This window comes from Plectrocnemia conspersa, unplaced genomic scaffold, assembly GCF_051122295.1.
Source record: "Plectrocnemia conspersa isolate PC_06_02 unplaced genomic scaffold, ASM5112229v1 ptg000014l, whole genome shotgun sequence".
Lineage (NCBI taxonomy): Eukaryota > Metazoa > Arthropoda > Insecta > Trichoptera > Polycentropodidae > Plectrocnemia > Plectrocnemia conspersa.
This window is the reverse complement of record NW_028277178.1, coordinates 24,326,781-24,345,400: the sequence shown is the minus strand read 5'-3', so window position 1 is coordinate 24,345,400 and position 18,620 is coordinate 24,326,781. Positions and strand designations below refer to the sequence as shown.

The window sequence follows — 18,620 nt, the reverse complement described above, 5'->3', positions numbered from 1 at the left end:
TCTCAGAAGTCCAAAATTTACGTCAAAAGCAATAAAATCGTGTCGGCGCCGTTGCAGTGGAAACGAGACGAATCGATTTTATTGTTTTTAAAGTGAATTCTAAACCTTGAATTGTTCAGGAAAATGCATGTCATTTAATAGAATCAAAATATTAAAAAATAAAACGACTTTTGCCCCCCTCTGAAAAAGTTGAAATGACGACCCTGTAAGTTTGATATTTAAACAATTATGATATTTCATCACTAAAATGTTGTTATCAGAATAGAATAATCTCAGCAATGAAAACAACTACATTTAGTACATTTCGTGCACACAACAGATGCACATTCCTTTATTCATAAAAATAGCTCAGAGCAAATATTTTGCTAGCGTTATCACGACCGTATATTAATGATAAGAAAATTGCACTACAATATTGGAACAATGCGCAAATATGCAAATTAAACAAAGCGACCTGCGATCGAAATCACTGTGAAAGCAGCTATTTTCGTGTCACGGTGGCACCGAACGCAAATAATTAGCCGCAAAACTGACAGATTAACGAAAGCTCGTGTTGAAATGCATCTGTCGCAAGATTATGGACGTTTGAAAGCGATGTAGGTCACCGAGATGACCGCCGAATGATCGATCATCCGTTAAAGTAGTATAGTTTAAAATCAAACCCTGAAGGTGAATGCGCAATATCGCGGCACCTGCAACAGATACGTCATTTGAGAGAGGGCAGGTAGGGACATTTGCTCCCCCCTTTGTATTCGGCCATACAAATATGGTTATTCCTCAAATAAAATCTGAAAATATAGTCTTGAATCTATCCCGAAAATATTTTTTTAAATATAGCATTTCAGTATAATTATGTCAAAACACGTTTTCACTGGTAGGTATATAGTTTTACCAGCGAAAATATAATTTATAATGCTATTTTGTTAAAATTTTGGTAATTCCATGATGTTATTTCAATAAAAATTTAATTTATACAGATATTTGTTAATAGTTTACAACCGCTACAATTTTTAAAACAAGTAGTGATTCAAATCCCGTAAATTCACAGCTGCATACAGAGCAGGTAGTGAGAGCAGTATATTGAAAAAAGTTTTATCTGAGCTTAATTTTTTTTTTATATATGTTACAATGTGTATTATCAGTGAAAATATATATTCACTGTCATTTTAGTGAAATTATATCGGAATACATTTTCACCGGATACATTTATTATATATATTATAAACCGTCAGCAATATTTTGTGAACCGTCCAATGTTTTATCGACGATAAAACATTGGACGGTTCACAAAATATTGCTGACGGTTTTGCGCAATATTTTCGTTCTGTTTTCGAGGAATATTTTTCGCCTTCTGCTCAGTCGCTTCCTTCTTCATGTTCTTGGTCTTCAGTACTGACCATCAGAGAAACTGAGCACTCAGATCTTAAATACGGATTTAATAAATTAAAGACAGGGCGTTCTTCTGGACCTGATTTAATTCCCGATTTTATTTTGAAGGGTTGCGAAGTAAGTCTCGCTGCTCCTCTAAAATGTATTTATGATCTGATTCTCAAAACATCATCATTTCCTGATCTATGGAAATGCACAAAAGTCACCCCTATTCATAAAAAGGGTGACAAATTATATATAAAGAATTATAGACCAGTAGCAGTGTTGTCAGCTCCTGCTAAATTATTTGAAATAATTATTCATAAATATCTTTACAATCACTTTCAGCAAGTTTTATTAGACCAACACCACGGGTTTCGTTCTGCCCGTTCCACTGTTACTAATCTTCTGTCGTTCACCAAAACGGTGACAACTTCTCTCGATGCCGGAATTCAAGTAGACGTCGTGTATACAGATTTTGAGAAAGCCTTTGACAAAGTTTGTCATACGTTATTATTAAAAAAATTGTCGAACCTCGGTTGCTCAGATAATTTAACTCGGTTATTTTCGAGTTATTTAAGCAATCGTAGACAGTTTGTAACCTATGGTGGCCGATTGTCAAAGGAATATTTTACCCCTTCGGGGGTTCCTCAAGGATCCAATCTGGGACCTCTGCTTTTTGTGTTATTTATTAATGACATAAATACAGCAATTAAAAATTCAAGTTTTCTTCTGTACGCAGATGATTTAAAATTATATAAATGCTTTCGATCTGTTGCGGACTCCTTCTCTCTACAAAGTGATTTAGACTCTCTGTGGAGATGGGCTTCCGTTAACCGTCTGCCCTTTAGTGTCGGAAAGTGCCATACTGTGTCATTTTCTCGATCCCGTTCGCCATCAGCTGATTTCTACCATCTCGGTGGTAACATTTTGACTAGAGAAACTTCCATTAAAGATCTCGGAATCACTTTCGAGAGCAAATGGAGGTTCTCTCTACACATACACGACGTCTGTGATAAATCTTCCAAGATGCTCGGCTTTGTTATGAGGAATGCCTTTCACTTTGACGATCCGTCAGTTATTCGCATCCTCTATGACACCTTAGTTCGTAGCATTCTTGAATCGGGATCTATAATTTGGAATCCCCGAATAGCCAAATATTCCCTTTTAGTAGAAAAAATTCAAAAAAGGTATTTAAGATACCTTTACAAAAGGACATTTGGTTATTATCCGTTCTTATATCCCAGCGCCTTTCTTTTAGGTGCGTTGGGATATGATTCGCTGAATTCTCGCAGAAAGCTGTATGTCGCTAAGCATTTTTTCAAACTACTAAAAGGTGCTGTCGACAATCCAGCTATTCTCGAGGAATTCCAGTTTTGGGTTCCGGAACATTTTCGAGAATCACGATCGAGACCTCTTTTGATGACAGTTAGGGCTAGGACATCCGCACTTGCCGACTCGCCTATGGCTGTGGCCATACGGCTCCTTAATACGCTTGCATTACATATTGACCTGTTTAATGTTGGCTACAAGGAGCTGATCCAGTTTGTCTCATTTAATTTTGATATTTTATAATTTTTTGTTATGTTTATTATTTTTAAGTATTGTTCTATTTATGTATATATACGTTTTTTTTTTTTGTTTTATAAATTTAAAATTTGTTTTCGACCATCGTGGCGCATTGGGGTAACCTGTTAGGCCACGATGGTCTTAATTTAATCTAAAAAATAAAATCTACTAATAAAAATATAATTTCACTGACAGATGCTAGTGAAATTATACACTACTTTAAAACATGGGGGGTAAAAGTGACGTAGGTGCTGGTTAAATATTTTACGCTACCAGTGAATTTTGTTTTAAAAAAATAATTGGTGGGCGACACATCACCTGTTGAGGCCAAAATTTCACCCGTACAATATATAAATTCAGTTCCACTGATATTGAAATTATAAAGCAATTATTTGCTACATTTCAACTGGCCTAGTTAGTAAAATTATATTTATACTAGTAAAAATTTACCTTCACTAAAAATTAATATTCACAATGAAAGTTCAAAAACTATAGATAATCTTAGAACTTTCAATTCAAGCTTGGTTAATTCGTTTAGGTTAGGTTCAGGTTTGAACAGCAAATGGACATTTTGCAACTGTCAAATTGATTTTCAGTGACAATATATCACTATTAAGGTTCCAAAATTCAAAATGTTACGAGCGTATGTGTAACAATACAATTTCACTGTTATTTACGAGTGAAACTGTAGTGCAGTTCTCTAAAAAGTAGCTCACAGAATATTCTAAGCATTGTTTATCTTTCTGACTGTTGTTTTGCACCGACTTTTATTATTTAATTGACCGTTTTGTTGTCCTCATCTCAGTAATCTAGCAGCACTAATTTCCATTTGTTTTATAAATAAAGTCATTGTACGCATTAATGCCAATCGTCTATCAGACCATAAATTCATTTTATTTTGTCATCGATTCAGATGATGGCCATTAACCCATTAACCGAACAGCACGCTCCAATATATCAAGTGTTTCTTTTTTATGTACCGAAGAGTACCTCTCTCGACACACTTTGTTTGTTTTTTTTTCATTCGTTTCGATGTTTCTTGTCAAACTCAATTTGCGTTCGTATCGAAAGTACCTCACCGCAGTCGGTGTTAGTCGGTAGGAAGATCTTCAGGTCAGATGCCAAATGGTAGACGTAAAGGCGAATGCACTTGACCCGATTGCCCATTTACTTGGTCAATGTATTATAATAATGTCTGCACGCCTTCGAACCGCAAAACACGCAGATGCTAAACTATGATTTCGTACTTGTTCTTCTTCTTCACGATTCTGAAAATTCTAGGAAAGCGCATAGATAGGCGCGATATGTGCTAAAGATTTGACCGCAACGCTGTTATTATTCTCTCAGTATATTTCAGTTATCCAAATTGGTTAAATAAAATTAAAGGTGATTTATGTGTTAAGAATTACCTATATTTATTAAACTACTGACAAAAAAAACATTTTAAACAGTTAGAAAAGCGTTTGCTATTCAAAATAACTTCCCAGCAAGATCTGTTGCTCGACGCAAAAGCACTAATAATAGTCGAACAATCATATTCTTTCGGACCTTGCAAAAAAAGCGAAGTAATAAATCATTACATACTATTACGTCTTCGTATATATGCGTGCAAATTAATATCGGCACTAAGAATGGATGTCAAAACATGTAGACCTCAACAGAAAGTACAGTACAGTAAAGTATAAATAAATTTTACTTATTGCACACAAATGTTTGCTTTGTGATAACGATATTAATTTGTGGTGGTAATGTTAGCTTTCGGTTGGTTAGTGTTAATATTATTTTTTTTTTAATATGCTAAGAACTTAAATAGGTTCATCAACAGAACCACTTATCTAACTATAATTGAAATTATTAATGCATATCATCATAAAAAGGGCCAGTTTGACTCGCGATAAAAGCATTTTTACCGTTAATTTTTTTTTTTTTTTTTAAAACAACACACCGTCGGAGATCACTTAATGCAGGGTTTCCCAAACTTTTTCAGCGACGGAACACTTGGCAAATCCGAAAATTTTGGCGGAACACTTAGCTTATTTTTTAGGCTGGGTAATTCATAATAAAATAAAACATGTTATTAAAGAAATGTTATTAAATTTATTTAATAAACATAAAAATACAAATAAATAAAACTCCTATTGACTGATGATTTTGGGTTTTTAAATAACTATTTTTTTATATCAGGCACAATTTTGGTTAGTTGTATTTTCATATCTGCCGTGGTGTGGAGTCTATTTCTGTATTTTGTTTTTGTTGCAATATACTTAAAAAATCCCACTTCGCATAAATACGTCGTGAAAAACGGAAGTAAACAAACCAGAACTTGTTTTGACACCTTGGGGAACTCTTCAGTCAGACTCGCCCAGAAATTATTTAATGGCTGATATTTTTGTTTCAAATCAGAGTCATTAACTAAATTCTCATAATCCCTTAAGCCCACTGGTTTTACTGTTACGGAAAATGGATTCCGAACCCAGGAATCGTCCTTACTAGTTTTCGGAAAATATTCCGAAAGAGTTATTTTCAAGTAATATATGTGTTCTAAAAATACTTGTGAAACTTTTTTATCTACTTGAAAATTCAATTCATTTAAACATTCATATCCAAGACAGGAAAACAATCAGAATTATTAGATTCAATCGACAAAATCTGAAATTGTAATTTTTTATCAAAAGATTCAATTTTATCTCTCATATTAAAAATTGTAATACTTTTTTCTTGTAATTATAAGTTAACATAATTTTTCTTTGTAAAAATATCCGCCATATATGCAGATGTATCAACCAGGAAGGATTTGTTAAAAATTTTATAGAATGATGTTGCAAATTATTTTGTGCTTTCAAGAAGACTAATAATTCATTTCGAAGTTCATAAAGTCTTAATAGTACTTTTCCTCTGGATAGCCATCTCACTTCAATATTTAATAAAAGTGCTTGATGTTCACTACCCATTTCATCGCACAAAATTTTAAATAATCTGGATTGAAGTGGTCTAGATTTTACATAGTTTTATCATTTTCACGACTACTTCATAACATTTTTTAAATTTGTGTAAATGTTTTTAGTCAACGGTGCATGCCTATGCAAAATACAGTGACTGCTAGTAGCATATGTAGTCACATAAATAAAATTCGTATAACAAGCACTAATATCGTGTGATTAATTAACAAAAAAAATATTGTTTAAATACGATCAAATTTTAAAGTTAAAAAAAACAACACCGACTTATGAAACTTTTCCCTCCAGATTTTATACACATCAATGTTGAATATTAAACACATATTTTCAAGCTTTTGTATCAGATTTATGAACAATTTTCATGTATTAGCAAGACTAACAATTTTTTTAATCTACTCTAAATTTTTGTGAAATATCTATTTAGGCTCCGCGGAACACCTATTTTGGATCCGCGGAACATAGTTTGCGAAACCATGACTTAATGGATAAAATACGTGCCATAAATCATAAAAGATTAAATATAATATGTATTGCCTCAAGAGTAGATAAGGCGTGTAGCCGTTTATAATCTGCTTTATCGACCAACAGCAATATATTTCAAAGAAATTCGCCATAATTGATCGTCCCAGCGAAAAGGAGCGGTGCTCAAAATTAACCATAGAGGGACTATGAGTATAAAATGCCAACCAGGGAGCTATTGCTCTTTGACACTTCGTCTGACACAGACTTTAACATCCACATCGGAGTTTGAGGTAACAGAAATTCAAGAGACCTTCAACTTGGACCAGCAAAGGTCGCAGAAACCGCCGTTTGTATTGTATACTTCTGCAGTAAATCACCATAGCTGATAATTACAATAATGAACGTGACAATAGTATAATATAAATAAAGACTGTGACTGAACAGACCACCACAACAACCCTCGTTACGACCAGTGCAAACAATGCGTAATTACTCTTGAAATACAGAGAAAATATATTTCTTTTATGCATAACGGTTGCGCAAACAATAAGCTATCGGGCGACAGAAAAAAGCACCGTTAACATTCAACTTCACATTATTTGACCTTCGAAATGTCCACTCTCTAGAGTCGTGGACATATTTTGTTGCTCGAATAAACGAGCGCAATAATTGGTTCAATGATCTTTGTATTGTTATGATTCGTCGGAGAGCTTCCCAACTTACGTTACATAAGACCGGTCTCCAGGGGACGATCAGAGAGTGGCAGACAAACATCGGTGGGCTACGAGGCGGACACGAGACACACGTCGAGAGACTACGAGACAGACTTCGAGAGACATCGACAGACTGCAGCGCGGCGGACTACGATACATCTGCAGAGCGGCATACGACGTAGATTACGATCAAATAACTCAGAGGACTATCCCGAGGACATAATTTCTCTGGCAACTTCTCCACCAGTATTTTATTAGTTGTACAGTCAGATGAAGATATTCATTGATTTGTATAATTAGACTATTTTTGTATGATTGCTTTCGTTCTCTATTGCACCTTTCACTCGAGTAACTCTAGCTTTAATTGCTTTTTAATTGGCCATTTATTTTATTGCGCAGCCAAATATTATATTTACATGGATTACAACCAGGCTAATTAAATTTTACTTTTAACTGCTTCCTAACAGGGTGCCGAAATTATACATTGCCCAGAGTGACACACCCGTACGGACCGGTCCTATATTCTATAAATGGAATATGTGCACACTACACCAAGTCGTTAAGCGATGTTCGTCCGGAGAACAATGGGATTTTGAGATGTCCACGCCTTTCTCGAGATCGGTTCGCTCTTCCTTGATTAACATCGATAACAATAATTTTCCCTCGCGATTTTTTCCTCCTGTATCAATTCATTGTCTAGCCAGCGAGATAAATAAAGCACCGCGGTTCGTACGGTCTTGGCCGATGATAAGGACAAAACGACGGTCACGTTCGGCTCGGGTCACAGGCGTTTAAAACGCTATCTGAATCTCGGATCTGCCGGGCAATTCTCGCCCGAGTGCGGGCCTGTGAATTATACGTATTCACTATGTATGTACTCAATAATTTAAATACGAAGTCGTGGATAATCGACGAGGTAGTGATAAAAATTATAAAGACACTAAGCGAGCCAGGAAGCGAACGATACTGCCGGAGAAACCTCTCGAGAGAGTCGAAACGTAATTTAATATCCTCGAGGGGGTGTTGGATTTTTTATGGCTTTGCTTTAAAACACGATAGGGTCCGAAAACGAGAAGTTGAACAATGCGGCGGTCGCTGTCCTCCCACAAATTTATCGTATAGTAAAATGCAACAGCAGCTGTATTACTGGACGACAGTAGAATTTCTTTGGCAAAATTAATATAATATAATATAAACGATTATATATTAGCTTTATAGACAAAACACATGTTATATATGTTTCCAATACATAAAACCCAAATATTACATTTAAATATTTTTATCTTTATCGCTCTATTTTCTTCAATTATTTTTCCAATATGACCGTAAATGCTCGTAAAACTGTTGACGTCAGTAGACGTCCATAGCACTGGTGGACATCTTATGTTATCAACTGACGTCCTTAGCATCGAAAGGGTTAAATAACAGCACAATATTTTGCAATACAAATTTATATAAAAATTACTAGATTTTGATTTTATTTGTTGTTTTTTACACCGAATTTTCGTATTACAGATTTGGAAAGATACGCGTAAATAATAATACATTTTTGCTTAGAGCCATCTCTTGTACAAAATTGCAATTACTTTAATAATTATAAATAATAATTTGATAAATTTAGAGTATGTATATTTACTACAACAGAACTATTAATTAACTCCTATTTTTTTTTTTTTTCTAACGCTGAGAATCGAACCGAAAATTGCTTTTGCCAGCCCTTTGGGTTGTTTATCAATTACCTATATAAATGTATAGGTAATGACCACCTATATAGGTCATAAATCTAACAGCCGCTAATATAATGCTCTATAATATAGTTCTTAACAAAATATATAGAAAAATATTTTATTCATAAATTTTAATTTTAGATTATGCATAAACTTACGGCGTATGTGACTTACTACAGCTAAATAGACGCCGGCCGGATGGTAACAGTTTATTTATTAGGTACAATTTACCAAATATCGGAATAGTATTGTATCAGAATGCGGCTCTGAGAATTCAAAGAGTCTTCACTGGTTTGTCAAGTTGTAATTGTCGACTAATTTAGTAGTTATGTCGTGTTCTCGTGATTCTTTGCCTTGGTGCCTCTCCAGAATTTACCCCGATGTGACCAAGTTACCTCTTTTATATTGATCGTTCGAGACGAAGCTGTTTACGAGCCAATTGCATCGCTTCTTGAAAACACCTCAAAAATGTGTTCACGACCTTAGATAAAACACAGTCCATATAGTTACCTCGGCGATCAATAAATAGGAAGTTCGAAGAACAAGATCTCAGGCGCGCATCTTCCCATTTCAATGGTTGTTTTAATACGCAGTGATAATTGGTGGTTAACTTCTATGGGCGGATTGTGCTATAGGGTGTCCGTGCAATATTTCCGCTATGTGTGGCATTAAGATCTCTCTTCCGATATGTGATGTGTAAAATCCCAACTCTCTTTATGTTTATTTTAGAAGCATTTATGAATTATCACATCGAAATATAGTTGCCGCTATCAGGTGGGGAAACTAACTGAACTATCCGCTAATATCTCACGTGCTGTAACTCATTAGGGTTGAGGCTCTGGAGCGTTTTCCTTTGTCTACCTCTCGCTCTCTACCTTCGTTTTAATCAAGTGTCACATCTTCTATATTACTGTATTAAGACAGCTTTGGCGAATTGCATATGAGAATGTTAGCGGGCCAATTGCATCGCCTCTCGAATACACCCATGAACTGTATTACGTTCTAAAAGTGAATATTTTAGATGGCCGCTTTTGGCGAACAATAATAATATTTTGTGCGGGGTAGAACGCATTATCTATTGCGCATATTTTTCACACGAAATGGTAGCTTTCCCGATACATTTGAGTGAGTAACATCTCGGGATGATAATCGGACGTTGTGCAAATAGATGGCTTGTGAAATTAATTGAAATTATCAGCAATTGTTTATTTCCGAGATATTTTGAAAGTAAGTCCTTACTTTCAAGAAGAGTTGATATTTATTTATTTTTGTTCGAAATGGTCGTTAGAATGACTTTTAAATAATTTTTGCAGGTTAATATTTTGTGTACTCTACAGGTTAATATTTTTTTCAAACAGACATCAAACCTAATTTGTTTAAGATTTATTGCACCATAAATTTAACTCTAAATTGCACATTGAAATAACTGTTTAAACTTTATTTTTTGAGCGATATCGCTGTACATGTACGGTGGTCGATCTTTTTGGGTAGAATTCCTTTACTGTTGACAAGCATTGTCATTTTTCGTCTGCGTCTCAGAAATTTGAGTGCATCGGATTCTTGCGAAGTTAGTTATTAAATTAAATATTTTTTATTTAATAATCCTTTTCATGCCAGTGTACAAAAGCAATACACTTCGGCGATAACAATAAATAAACAATTGACGTCGTCGCTTCACGCGTAACGATGAAGTTGGGCAGTACCGGTGCCGCCGGCGCACAAAGGGGCGCCTTCGCTTTTCGGCTCGCTTATTAAATCGCAAGATGCCACAATTTATAATCCTGATTTGTTGCCGAACCCGCGCCCTCGCGTTATCTTCGCGCATCTCGCGTCTTGCGCCGAAAACGGATAACAAATTCCCTTTCATCTGATATCCGCTGAAATATCCACCGTAATTAAACGGAGTCGATTTATTCGCTCGCGTTTTCCTTGTTCCGCGTTCGACGCGCCGAGTTACAAAAAAAAGCTCGACTTGTTAACGGGCATAAATAAGAAAAATTACACTCGTACAAGCGTCTGCCGGGATTGATGTTCAGTAAGTAAGGGATGAATCTCTGGAGCCTTGCCATTCCATGTAAACAATAACGTTAATGTTTTACCTAAAATACTAACACATTTTTAGTGGGCAAAGAAAGAGATGCCTACTTTTATTTAATATCCAAAATGGATTGAAATTCTTATATAGAACCTTTAGTGTATAGAACCTTTATGTTTTCAAAGAGCCATTTATAGTAAGAAATTGTGTGGTAACAATGTTTTGTATTCGCGTTTATTGCCGATCAAATTAGAATTATTATAAATTAGTATTATGTCAATATGGTTGATTTTAATAATATTAATCTCTACGACATAGAACGTCCAGGTTACTGAATCATTAGTTAGCTCCTGGCGGCTCTGAAATGCTGACTAGGATGAACCAAAGTTTATCGATTGAAGTGGAAAGGCTACGTTGTTGACCTCTCAGTACTGAGCATGTTAATCTTGACTCGTATTGTATAGTTTTACAGTTCGACCTTCATCGTTTTCAAAAAAATAAGGCCCAATGTCACCGCCCGACCACAATGTGCACCAAACAATCACATTTTTGGCATGTAATAGACTCTCATGAATCATGTGAGGATTTTCTTCCCCCATATGTGGCAATTTTGCTAATTAACATACCTAGATAGATGGAAATATCTCATCCGAGAAAACGCTTTTCTTTGAAAAATCAACATCAACTTCCTGCTGCTCTAACACCCAATCTGCGTAAATTTTGAACGCCAACGAATCTAAAATTTCGGGTTTTCGGTCACACTTTCACTTACAGCAGCAATATTCTCGGCTCCAATGTCCAAATATCTCCAATGCTTCCAGTCTCTTCAAATTGTTCCCAGCTCAGAACTAGCAATTAGATTTCAATATGCATAGTCAAACATTCGACCAGAAACGAATTTTTGGAGTTGTACTCAAACCCACCCCTAGCTACTTAAAACGACTCTAGTTCGTGACATTTTACGCAGTCCTCAATCGATACCACATTGTGAGCTTTATTTTTTTAAACTAAAAATCTCGCATATCTTTTCATACTTCATCAATTAGTTTGAGCTGCGTGCATATTAAATTATAAACAAGGACTTGTGTAGCAAAAAATATAGATAGCTGACAATTTTAGACGTGTTATACATATTATTTCTACTAGAACTACCCTTCAATTTATTAATTATACCACCGTGGAATTCCGTCATAATAGATAGATAGCTCTCAAAGCATACTGTACATGCAATGGGGAGATCAAACGTTCAATAAGCTTTTAACAAATTTACGCACTGGCGTGAGAATTTAAATATTACGTTATTAAGTAATAAACTTCGGCAGGTTAGCATAGTTCCAAGTACCTGACATAATAACAAGAGCTTAGCTTGATAATAGGCGACTTTAGCAGTATTAACAAAGGTTAGCATTTAGGATATTTTCATTTGGCGAGCGCTATTATATTAATAATACACATGGCGCTTCACTTGACATTAATAACAAATCCAAGTCGACGAGAACAGATTTTTCTTCTGGAGGTGCCATGAATTGGCACCAAATATCACTGGGATTTTCACTCGGAATATTGATCACGACAGGAGAAGAGCTACAATAATCCATTGCGTATACCACACTACTGTCGGTACTAAAGGCCCTACGAGTCCAAATCTATCGGGTGAGCTTACAGGACCTTTATGTCACGGAGAGTGGTCCTCACCCCTTCGTAGTACTGGTTATTCAATGAGCTTATCAGTTTTCTCTGAGCAGTTTCGTGGGAGGATTATTACACCACTTTCCCAGACTAGGACAGACGTATTTATCCCATCAACACGTCATCCATTTCAACAACACTTCACCTGAGTCTCCCAACTTCCACCCAGAAGAGTCGCCGACAACTTCCGATGGAGAAGACTATGAAGCAGTCATTTCTTTATTCATATCCCCTAGTCCGACTTGACTGGAGCTTTCGAACGCAGACACGAAAAAAACACTTCATGTGAACGATCTCAATTGTTGCACCATATCAAATAATATCAAAAATAGTAAATAAGGTTTATTATTACATTTATCGTCGTCACCTTACTACCACTCTTTTGCACATAGAGCAAAGTAAATTTTAAGAAAAACAGTATATTTTCTTAGCGGTTTAAGTTGCAAAAGAAAGCATGAGGGCAGAGGGAAGTGCCCGAGGATAAATTGGATGCGAATGCTGCGACATCCTAACACACTGATCTACATAAGACCAACATTTATACGAACGAGTGCTTTCTTGTTGCCGAGTCGAGTCGAACAATCCCCAGGATACGCAGATCATAATCAATGAGCTTCGAAACGTATCGTCCACACGAAGGCCAAGCTTTGATTTATTATTAAAAGTAGCATTTTCCCCGAGGAGAATATAATGCCAAAGCAATTTCGATATTGGCGGCAATGAAAAGATAATTTTCGTCTCTTGCGCACCGTTGCGATATCGTTAAAGATTTCGCACTAAATTCTCGTTAACCTTGCACCCATACAGCCATAAATATCAGGTGAAAATAACCTTTAAAAGAAAATGGCGAACGTAACTAACTGTTGAATTATTGCGATGAAATCGATCATCTCCGAACGGGTGTATTATCACGACGAGGTCTAGGTCAACGGTCTGATGATGGAGTCCAAGGAAACGATCCATTCCATCTGAGAGATTAATAAGTTCCGGCTTCACTATTATTGTAGTGTTAACGAAGGATATATAGCGTAAGAATTCAAAATCATATTTAGCATAAAAGTATATTTAGTTCTTTTCAATCCATTTCGTATCGGTTGGTATAAAATATGTCACCCACATGTTCTCATCACTGCTTTTCTTTAATATTAAACATAATTTTAACTATCGCGCCATTGAGAAACAACTTATTCAGTGTGTATAACACTACAATTACTAATGCGCTGGACTGACATTAATATAATTACAATTTGGAAAATGAAAAATGGAAAAAGTATATAGAATCATCTTTCCAAAAATAAAAAAGTCGTCTTAAGTGGCCGTGGTGGACTTGAGTTAAACTCCGAGATGTTATATAGCTATTTATTATCGATTATATTTTAGCGTTTTCGTTTTATTTTTTCAGAGTGGTTGTCTATATGAGCACATCCGATGGGGAGAAGCCTTTGTCGTGGTGTATTCTGTATGTGACAGGAAGTCCTTCAGAGAAGCTCAAGAACTTCTAGCGCTCATAGCCAGATTCAAACTACCCACCTACTATACTGCTCTTCTATTAGGCAACCAGCGGGACTTGGATCACAGCAGGTATATACTCGTATTTATGCATTTTCCTATCACATTGAAAAGTCTCAACAATTGCAACTAACACGAGATAATGGCCATTAGAAGATTCAATGAATGAACCAAAATAATTGCATACGACACATATAAAAGCAGTATACGCAATCATGAAAAGGCAAAATGCATATTGTAAATAATAAATTTCGTTACAGAGAAGTCTGCGTGGACGATGGTCAAGAAGTTTCCCTGAGGTTTGGCTGCCAATTTTATGAAGTGAGCGCTGCAGAACACTGCGCTGGTGTATCTTTAGCTTTTCAATGGTTGACTAGAGAAGCTCGAGCAGGGCAACTTTTAAGAGCTTTGCCAGTACGTCGCAAGCTCGGCGTGAACAGCGTATCCAAGGTATACATTATAAATCTAAATGACTTACATACATGGGAAATTGAATATACATGATATTTTTTTTATTTCAGGTCATAGGAAACATATTTGGCAAAAATAACAAGAGCGTCAGGAAGAAACGCCCATCTCTAAGCATATGATTTTCTAATAATAATATTATTGGTTCCTAATAAACTGTAATTCGCTAATAAATGCATGATTGAAGATTGATGTTCCCTCTGAGTTAAAGTCCATATTTACCCACTTTTATTTCAATATAATATAAAAGAATATTTACTTAAACTAAAAAATGTTCAGTTAGTTTTTCTCCTAATAATACACACAATATTTATGGAAAGTAGATTATCGAAAAGTCGTTAATTTTAGAAGAAAACTAATATTTTAAATATGTTTTAAATTTGCTAAATCTAAAAATCGACTCCAATAATAAAAACTAATTTTAGTAGTGTATATAATATACTATACACTGTATATCGTGTACATATTTGGTAAATATATTTTACTAGTATATAATTACTTTGACGATTCTGTGTATGTACATTCGGAAATGAAAAGCAAAACAGGGTATCAATGTGTAAGTGAAAATTGTGGGGAACTCGTTTCATAAAAATAAGAATAAACTTGATTTTATTTATAATAAATTGAATTATATCTGTGATAAAAAAGTAATAATTAAAAAATTAGTAAATATACGTATTTCTTATGGATTCAATATGTTACTGTAAATATTTATTGTAAGTGGAATTACATAAATGTACGTCAAGTGTGTATAATTTTTATATTACATAATAGATGTATTTTATATATCGATTAGTTTTATGTAATTAAATTTTTCAGTATTATGTACTTATAATAAATAAATGTGTCGAATATGCTGTTTTATTTACTAGATAATAATAATATAGAAACAAACTTTTCACATGATTTAAAAATTGTTTGTTGTAAATAAAATAAGCTTTAGTATAATGTGACCAAATTTGATAGGTTGGAATGGTTATCTCGAAAATTTGTCAAAATGCAAAATGGGTTGCTACTTAATAGTCACGATATAAATCCAAGATTAACGATACAGAAGCACAACAGCTTGCCTACATCAATTTATAGACATTTAAAAAGTTAGGAAAGATGTTATTTTGTAGAATATGAGTATCTTGTAGATTATCTGAAAAATCTCACTCACCAAATCTGAATATGCCAATGATTATTGATTCTAGAACAGAAAGATTCATTTTGAGTCGAATTGTTACTGAATATGAGAAGTGAATCCTTTACTTTAACACGCGACGTAAAACACAGAGGTCGGATGCCAAACAACCCCTAATTCCAACCACGAGAATAGGATTACACATTATGCATTTGGTGGAATAAGGACATAATTTATTATCAGTATATAGGCAGACAGTTGTCTAACTGTGTTAACTGACACCTATTGTGCTCAGCTTATTCGTTTAAAAGTGACTCAGACCATTAAAAGGCATATTCTTATAAATTAAAGTAGGGTAATTTTACACCAAGTCAGCGCTCGCCCTCATATATCCAAAAAAGATAAGAATAAATTAATGGATTTTCTTGGGTTCTCCTTTCTCACTCATTGTACTCATTGTACATTGTACTTTACACATTTAAGCAAACAACTATTTAGATCCCCGCAACAGTTTTTAGGTGGAAAAAAATATTTTACAAAAACGGATATAAAAAATGAATAAATTTGTGGGGAATAATTGTATAAAAAGGTTTAGAAAATATAATTTAGTAAAAGTATTACACGTTTTAATTTTTAATTCATTTAACCTACACCGTAAAAAACGCAAACTTATTATACAAGCTGACAGTCTTATCTATTTATTTTACACGAGGGTGATTAAGGATCTGAAAGTTATTTTTAGTCGTACAATAATATAATAATTTTTATGCACACATTATTTTAATTGCATTAATGTTTTCCGAGTTCTTAAAGAAATAACATACTTTTAAACATTGTTTTATTAAATTTAATGTTGATTTGTAAAATTTATGTTTATTTACGCTTTTTATTTATTTAAAAATGTATTTTTGCTAAATTTCGGTAAAATGTAATTTTTTATTTGTTGGGTGGCAAGAATGTAGATAGAGATAGTGCACCGCCATGAGCCTCGAAGTAACGAGTACATAAGCTCGTTAAAGATGTCATCGGTGTTGCGGTCCGGTAGGGCCGCCCTAGGGCTGGCGGGGCGCGGGGTTCGGGTTTCCGCTCCTATACTTCAATCCCACGCCCCTCCAGCCACGATCAGATCGCTTGTTAACACACTCGTTGTCCGCAACTCTGGGTACGTCTCTTACGTCACTCCATAACCTTAAAATGTATACAGTCGAAATTTTCGTTCATTATTCTATCTGCTTGTTCCCCAATTTGCTTCTTAATTACGTTATTGACAAAACTAGACATTTCAATATTAATAATACTTAGACTTTAAAAGTGATGATATCTAATCAATAAGCATTAAAAATTTATTGATTAATAACATAAACATTGTCACCATGCGATCAATTAAACATCCAAATTTTCATTAAATATAGTGACAATTTTTAAGTATATTGTACGATCAATTATTTTTTTCACCATTTAAATTCAAATATATGTATGTATATATATTTATACTGTATGATATAAAACAATAAATTTTCAGTGGGACATGGCACTACCGTCAGGCACCTAAAGCTGCTCTAGGGCACAAAATATGGGCAGAAATGACAGGTGCAGTGATGTGGTGGTGGATTTTGTGGCACATTTGGCACGAACCTCAACTGTTACTAGTGTGTAGCCTTACGTATTACGTTTCTATTATAAATAGTTTTCACAAACTAAAATAAATATTTTTCATTATATACAGGGAACTGAGTATCCGACTATCAGACCAGAACTTTGGACTGACGAAGAATTGGGCATACCACCAGACGAGGAAGGTTTAGGCGGAAGACTCGAAAATTATGTAGTGTAATGTGATGGTCTCGTGCTATTTATAAATTAGTGAAATGTATGCTAATTATATTTGTAAATACAATACTAGTTGTTTATATTTTACTTTTTACGCACTGAATAAGTTCACTGGCCAGCCACTACTTTACGAAGGTTTTCTTATCCCATTTTTACATTAATCACTACTAGAAAAAAATTCAATATCACAACACTAAAATCTCCTTTCCGGTGCAATTATCGCTTTTAAGGATAAAAAAATTCTCGTGTATAGCTGGTTGACAATCAGTAGCAAGAAACTAATACATTTGGGTGACCACTTCTTTTGAAATATTTTTAATTCAACAAAATATCAAAACCAACTGATAAGAAAAGATAAAGGACATGCCCTTTTATTCAGATCTGCGTGACAATTATTAACCTGCACTGTAACAACTTTTTCGATTGTAAAACAATGGCGTCGAATTGAGATACATATTAAATTAGTCATATTTAATTTATTGTAATATATAATTATTTTAACAGTATTTAGAAAAAAATAATTTTATTTCACACAATAAAAGATTAATATTTTATTTCTCACAAAAAAAGGTAAAAGATCTAAATTAGTGTTGTACCTATCAGCATTTTGAAGGTTTTGTTGGATTATAGACAGGCTCAGCCGGTGAGATCTTTTCCTTTCACTCGCTCGCGTTTCAAGTGACGAGAGTGAGTGATAGATAAGAGCGTGCAATTACACATACGCGAGTGAGCGAAAGGGAAAATATATTACTGACCGGCCGTAATTATAGGTAATAAAACATTATATGTACCTTCAAAATTTACAACCGATTTATCAATGACGATATTAGGACTATAGTCTATTTATTTTCAAGAGTCAGTGCGCAAGAACATTGTTTAACGCGTAATCAAAATGTGCTCTTAAATTTCTGCCTTGTGCTTGGTCGTTCTCAATGAAACGATTGATCTTACGGCGAACGACCAATCACAGGGCAGAAATTTAAAAGCATGTTATGATTACGCGTTAAACAATGTTCTTGCGCACTGACTCTTGAAAATAAATAGACTATAGACACAATATTTCTGAAAGCTTTGATCTGTATGAGATCTCCGTCCACATGCGCAGACAAATGCCTAACAACATTTATGAACGTTAAAAAAGGATAATAGAATATAACTTGACAAGAA

General features: G+C 34.6%; 2 protein-coding genes across 4 annotated transcripts in view; both read left to right on the top strand.

Annotated features, from left to right (window-relative positions):
- Positions 1-15,349, top strand: part of LOC148226595 (ras-related and estrogen-regulated growth inhibitor-like protein A) — a 186,453-nt gene extending 171,104 nt beyond the window's left edge. For all 3 annotated transcript variants that reach the window (XM_088204315.1, XM_088204316.1, XM_088204314.1), the window contains 3 exons: positions 13,923-14,101; positions 14,290-14,479; positions 14,551-15,349. In XM_088204315.1, coding sequence (XP_088060441.1) covers positions 13,923-14,101; positions 14,290-14,479; positions 14,551-14,619 — 438 coding nt within the window. In that variant the 3' untranslated portion in view covers positions 14,620-15,349. The remainder of the gene's footprint in view (positions 1-13,922; positions 14,102-14,289; positions 14,480-14,550) is intronic.
- A 1,264-nt stretch (positions 15,350-16,613) lies between these two features.
- On the top strand, positions 16,614-17,533 carry LOC148226594 (NADH dehydrogenase [ubiquinone] 1 beta subcomplex subunit 2, mitochondrial-like). Its single transcript, XM_088204708.1, has 3 exons — positions 16,614-16,785; positions 17,146-17,272; positions 17,350-17,533. Exons 1-3 carry the CDS (start codon positions 16,643-16,645, stop codon positions 17,455-17,457), a joined length of 378 nt encoding a protein of 125 aa, XP_088060834.1. The 5' UTR covers positions 16,614-16,642; the 3' UTR covers positions 17,458-17,533.
- Positions 17,534-18,620: the final 1,087 nt, after the last annotated feature.

What these genes read in the sequence shown, in the direction of transcription:
- LOC148226594 (XM_088204708.1), top strand. Translation starts at nt 16,643, where the DNA reads ATGTCATCGGTGTTGCGGTCCGGTAGGGCCGCCCTAGGGCTGGCGGGG. An exon ending in CTCGTTGTCCGCAACTCTGG is followed by an intron (nt 16,786 to 17,145) that starts GTACGTCTCTTA and finishes ATAAATTTTCAG; the next exon opens with TGGGACATGGCACTACCGTC. An exon ending in ACGAACCTCAACTGTTACTA is followed by an intron (nt 17,273 to 17,349) that starts GTGTGTAGCCTT and finishes CATTATATACAG; the next exon opens with GGAACTGAGTATCCGACTAT.